The 5,968-nt window shown below is 49.5% G+C and overlaps 1 protein-coding gene across 1 annotated transcript in view; it reads right to left on the minus strand.

Moving 5' to 3' along the window:
* Positions 1 to 909: 909 nt before the first annotated feature.
* Positions 910 to 5,968, minus strand: part of vcam1b (vascular cell adhesion molecule 1b) — a 7,476-nt gene continuing 2,417 nt past the window's right edge. The window contains exons 4-12 of the mRNA XM_025063966.1: positions 5,768 to 5,950; positions 5,334 to 5,594; positions 4,986 to 5,252; positions 4,581 to 4,910; positions 3,827 to 4,126; positions 3,471 to 3,746; positions 2,868 to 3,131; positions 2,637 to 2,644; positions 910 to 2,436 (exon numbers count right to left, since the gene is read on the minus strand). Of these exons, the coding sequence (XP_024919734.1) occupies positions 2,242 to 2,436; positions 2,637 to 2,644; positions 2,868 to 3,131; positions 3,471 to 3,746; positions 3,827 to 4,126; positions 4,581 to 4,910; positions 4,986 to 5,252; positions 5,334 to 5,594; positions 5,768 to 5,950 (2,084 nt within the window). The 3' untranslated portion in view covers positions 910 to 2,241. The remainder of the gene's footprint in view (positions 2,437 to 2,636; positions 2,645 to 2,867; positions 3,132 to 3,470; positions 3,747 to 3,826; positions 4,127 to 4,580; positions 4,911 to 4,985; positions 5,253 to 5,333; positions 5,595 to 5,767; positions 5,951 to 5,968) is intronic.

Genomic DNA, 5,968 nt, shown 5'->3' on the forward strand with positions numbered 1-5,968 from the left:
ACACCAAATACACAAACTAGCAACACGACATAACTGATGACACTGACCCCTAGTGACAGCACGACAACTACGACTGTTGACATAAGTGATTACTGCTTATATAAACTTTACGAAGCCGCTGAAGGGACACGGAAAAACAATTAAACGTTTCACGTGCTCACCAGACAGTTTGAGCACGGTATCGGCCTCAACCTAAGTGAGTGAATGAATGAACCTCTTCAGTCACATACAAGACCTTATATCCTCGGGGCAGAAACAGACGACAGGACTCTTTCAGACACAATGTCATCACGACGACTCGTAGGCAAAGCAGCGATGTCCTTATAATGAAGTCCAGGTGAAAACCTGAACCAACGGACTCCTCTACTGACAGTAGGCTGTTCAGGTGAGCACCAGACAGTTCTGTTCCCTGAGGGACTCCGCGTGTCTTCTCTACTACTGCTGCTATCAACAATGATGAATAACGTTATTGTTATTGGTAGCTCACAGACTAACGTAGACACAAATAGTTTATCAGCCATTTGTGACCAACAGGGGGAGCCAGCTCTCCGTGTGTGGAGCAGAGCGGAGCTAACGCCTCTCCCATCCCACACTGCAACGCATTACTAAACAAAAGCATTACTATGGGCACGTGCTGTGGTGTGGGTTGTCCACAGATATTACGTGTACATGTCATATTATGAATGTGGTGTACACACAGGTGGAACACTGATTCCAAACCTCACAAGAACAGTTTCTGTGTGTATGCATATATATACATATATGGTATGACTATATTTGTGTTCCATGAAGAGGCTCTGTGCGTTATCTGTGCGTGAGATGTGTGCCCGTGAGTGTGGTACTCATGGGCTAGAAAGATAATGATGAGATATGTTGTACCGGTATGTGTAATTAAAAACAAGTACTCAGTCGTCATAACAGGACTTTTATTTGTGAAAGTGTGAGAAGAAAAGCCATTAAACTCTGAAGCCCCCGCCCACACGGTCACTGTAGGGACCGCTAACTAATTGTCCTGCTGATTGGTTGAACGCTGACTAATAGTACTCATCTGTGCTGGACCAGACACTGAACCACAACCAGAACCATATCCAGGACCAGGAACAGAACTGTTTCCTCAAACGTGTTCAAAACCAGATCCAAAGTCAGAACGTGAGAATCCATGTGGACCAGAAAGGATAGTCGGAGCAGCAGGAAATACCAGAGCACATTAAAAAGACAAGACGCAGCAGGTCTTACACAACAGAGGTCACAGGTCAGCGTGGCCCAGCGAGGGCTCAGTGAAACGGGACACGAGTGAAAAACAACAGATGGACCAGAGAAAGAGATTTATCAGCACAGAGGCACGGGTTTATGCTGAATGTGCAGCTACGCCGATGCTAAACGCAGGGGAAAGAGGTCACATATTTGCTCTGTGTCAGGACAGAGACGGAGACACTGGGGAACTGGAAGACAGCAGTGCACAGAGAGGGACGGAGACAACAACCTCAGTCTGTGAAGACAGAGACTCTGGCACTTTCTTTGGACACAGAGAGAGACACATCAGGAGGAGACGAGGACTCTGAAAAGACAAAACGACAAAGACTTCAAGAAGACAAAAATACAAGGACTCAGAGAAGACAAAAAGACAAGGACTCAGAGAACACAAAAAGACGAGGACTCTGAGAAGATAAAGAAGAAAGAAATTGATAAACTGAGTGGGAAAGACTGAAGACATAGAGGACATAGAGGACAGACATCAGTCCACTTGTAGACAGTGGACACCACAGAGCCAGAACAAAGACAGACAGGTTTTCAGTCTCTTCACGTCCACAGCTCAGGCCCAGTGTAGGCGTCTCCATGGTTACTAGCTGAGACCTCTCCATGGTAACCAGCAGAACGGTGCTAAAGATGTGTATAGAACCAAAGAAGCTGGAGCAGTGACGGACCAAAACCACAACAAGGTTCTGTTGGTCCAGGAGGTTCTGGTTCTTCTGTAGTTTCAGGTGGTTCTGGTGACCCAGGTACTGGTGTTTGATCCACAACCTTTGAGTACTATTTGGTTCCAGGATGTTCAGAAAGGGAAGCGGCTCTGAAGATCCAGATGAATTCTGCCCATTTAACCACAGTCTCTGAAGGCTCTGCTCAGTTTTTTGGTTACTAAGACCCTGGCTCACCTAAGTCCCAGAATCCTAGTGGCCATGAAACAAAAGTTCAGTTTATATTTCAGTTTATACATTATATCCAGAGCATGCTGGGAAATGCTCAGGATGTGGGCGGAGCTGACTGGGGCAGCTGGTAGAACCCTTTCTTCCTGGACCGCCTCAGGTACTCCAGCAGCAAAGCAGATAACACCACACCTGCAGTGACACAGACCGCAGCCATGATGGCGCCACTGAGGCTCAGCGCAGGAGGAAGGGTGGAGCTTCTCTCTGGGAAGGAAGTGGGCGGAGACTGAGACAACTGACATAAAGAGAAACGTCACATGGTACGTTCTGTTCTGGTTGAGTCTTAACTGGTCTACAAAGATCACCGAGGTCAGGGGTGTCAAACTCATTTTGGCTCACGGGCAGCATACAACCACTACAACTAAATAGACGTCAAGTGGGCTGGACAAGTACAATTCTAACATAATTATCTATAAATAACAATAGTTCATATTTTTCCCCTTTGTTTTCATGCAAAAACAAGAATATTAATATTTATTTTTATTTATTCATATTGAATGAAATATGATTTTACAAAAAATATCCTGAACATTGTGTATTTTTCTTATTTTCAAAATTCATCAAGCAGGTCAGTTTTGGCCCCCGGGCCTTATGTTTGACACCCCTGACCTAGGTGGACACTGGTCTGACCTAGTCTGAACTCACCTGGTGACCTGTACTGACCTGTTATCACACTGATGGTGAACACTTTGACCTGGAATCCAAGGTCATTGGTCACGTTGACCTGGTACAGACCCGTGTCTCGAGCGGTGACGTTGACCAATAGGAAGCGTCCATTGTCAGAGAACAATTCACTGCCATTGGTCAGTTTCCTCAGGGTAATGGTGGATGGTGGCGAGCTGATGGTCCAGCAGCTGATGGTGACATTCTGTCCTGCCTGGACTACAGTGGATGGAAAAACCTCCACTGTGGTGTTTCTGGGAGAGGCTGTAGTGATGATGTCACAGTCACATGATCAGATCAAGTCCATCAAAGAGAAGGAAGCAGTCACTGAGTTGTTTAATCAAACCTGGTACTTAACCTGGATCTAGTACTAGTACTAGTCTACAGTCATGTATTGGACCTGGTACCTGGTACTGGTCCTGGGCTTTCTTTCACATACCGAGGTCACGTGACATCAGAATGTTGCTAAGGTCGGTCCTATTTTAACACCCTTGTTTGACACCATGGGGCGGAGCCAGTTAGACCCCCTCACCCCGGAGGAGCTGAGAGGTCTAGACCTCAGATAAGAGCTGTCACAGTCACACTTCTGAAGCCCACTCTCACCTTTGACCCAAAGGCTGCTGGAGACCTGCTGGGATCCAAACTGGTTCCAGGCGTCACACTGGTAGTGGGCGGAGTCTTCCATCAGAGCGTATGATAGGCTAAAGGACACCATCGAGGAGGGGGTCAGGGGGTCAGACCTGTAAAGTCCCATCCCGTCTCTACTCAGCACCAGTGTGGGGGGCGGGGCTGCGTCTGATTGGCAGCTGATGGTCACCTGCTGACCTTCAACCACCTCCTGACCAGGATTCACAACCATCGATGTTCTCCTCGGAGCATCTGCAGCACAGACAGACCCAGATTAGACCTTGGACTGAGTGGAGCCGGGTTTGGGTTTAAGGTTCTAGGACCAGACTCACAGAAGACCTGCAGAGAGACGCTGGTCCTCCTGGTCCTCCATACCTCCTTATCTACCAGAAGCTCAGCCTCGCAGGTCACAACTGGCCTGTCTGCTAGAACCTGGTACTGAAGAACTGATGAAAAGTTTTGAAGTGACCTGGAGAAGCTGAAGGACTGCGACTTGAGCGTGGTGTTTCCTGAGGTCCAGTGGATCATCAGCTGTTCGCTCCAGAACACTTCCATGACATCACAGTGTAGAACCACCTCCTGACCCAGCAGAACAAGAGCAGGCACTGTCACGACCGGGTCAACCGGAAACGCTGTGGGAAGAGGACACAACTGTTAGATGTAACACAGCCAACAGCACGTCACCTGGAGGTCAGAGGTGATCCTGCTGACAGTATGTTCACACTAGGAGCATGCAACTTTGCCATAAATTCATCTAACAGCAGGGGGCGATCAGCTCTCATTATGTCATACAAGAGAACGTGTCCAAACCCCGGACAGGTCCTGGAAACATCAGGAGATGTTTAGAAGATGATTCAGAGCTGCGCGTGTGTGGGGGGATGTGGGGGGATATGGGGGGTGAGTGTGTGTGTGTGTGTGGAGGAGGACGATGTGTCTCTCTGACCTTTGACCTCAGGCCAGGACGACCTCTAAAGAATTTCTCAGTGATAAAGTTCTGACAGAACCTCTTCCTGTTCTTTGTCTGGTTCTAATCCTGTCTCAGGCCTGACCGGGGTCTGGGGACTGTCAGGTGTGTCTTGGACTCACAGTAGACCTGGACCCAGGTGTCACTGGTTCTGACCACAGAGTCACAGTCCCCCTGGCAGATGTAGCCTCCTTGGTCCTGGAGGTCCAGGTTCCTGAGGTAAAGCAGAGACACTCCACCCTCCGCCTCCTTAAGGAGAACAGTTTGGTTGTAATGTGACCCATGGAGTACGGTCTGGTTCAGAAGGCCCGCTAGACTCTGGTTTTGTGCCATCCTGCTCCAGGTGAGGTTCGGAGGACGTGGACACCCTGATGCTCTGCAGCTCAGAACCAGAGTTGAACCAAGCTCTGCAGGCAAGACCAGAGGACTGACCTGCACATGCAGAGGATGACCTGGAGGAGGCAGAAAACAACTGACATAAATGGGTCCCAGTCAGTACTGGTTCTATACCTTGGACGTTCCCTCACCTGTGACCCGCAGCACGGTGCTGACCACCTGGGACCCGTACTGGTTGGAGGCTTCACACTGGTAGGAGGCGGAGTCTTCTGGTTTAACAGGTGTGAAGCTGAAGAAAAGGGTGGAGTCAGAGTCTGTTCTGTTAAGCTCCACCCCCTCCTTCCTCAGAACCAGTGCGCTGGGGGGAGCTCCGTCTGATTGGCAGGTGATGATCACCTTCTGCCCCTCAACTATGACCCCATCTGGACTAAGTGATACCACGGTGTTGGTGGGCGGGGCTGGTGATGAGAGGGCGGGGTTAGATAAGTGAGGGGGCATGACCATATGTTAAAAACTGAAGGTTCTCACGATCATCTCACCATAAACAACGACGTTGACGGCGGCCATCCCACGTCCCTCGCTGTTCCGTGCCTCACACTCGTAGAGTCCGGCGTCAGACAAACTGACTGAAGGGAAGTCAAGTCCAGGACCAGGGCCCCGCTGCACAGTCCGACCATCCAGAGCTCTGAAGGTCCAGTTTATGTCTGGATCAGGAATCCCATCCACCAAACACCAAAGAGTCTGCGGGGAACCGACCTTCACCACCACAGGTGAGGAGAACGGTACGACGACAGGAGCATCTGTGGAACCAGAACCAGAGCTTAGAACAACTGATCTTTAGCTCCAACTAAACCAAATTCTGGACTAAATTCTGTACCACATCGTGAACTAGATCTGTGGCAAATTGTTAACCAGATCCAAATATGGACTCAGAAGTCTGGATCCAGATTGAGTAGTTAAAATGTGGACTCACAAAGTACCCTGAGGGGGGCGCTGCTCTCTCTGCTGCTGTTTTGGACCTGCAGCTCTGGGATGTCCAGCAGAGCCGTGCAGCTGATGTTGGATCCAAAGTCCCGTTTCTGGGGAGTGAATGAGACTTCAGCCCGGACTGAACGTGACCCAGGTTCTCCAACCACGCTTTTCAGGACTCCATGGTCCGTGGTGGACCAGCTGA

The sequence above is a fragment of the Cynoglossus semilaevis genome, chromosome 2 (genome assembly GCF_000523025.1).
Source record: "Cynoglossus semilaevis isolate Cse_v1.0 chromosome 2, Cse_v1.0, whole genome shotgun sequence".
NCBI lineage: Eukaryota > Metazoa > Chordata > Actinopteri > Pleuronectiformes > Cynoglossidae > Cynoglossus > Cynoglossus semilaevis.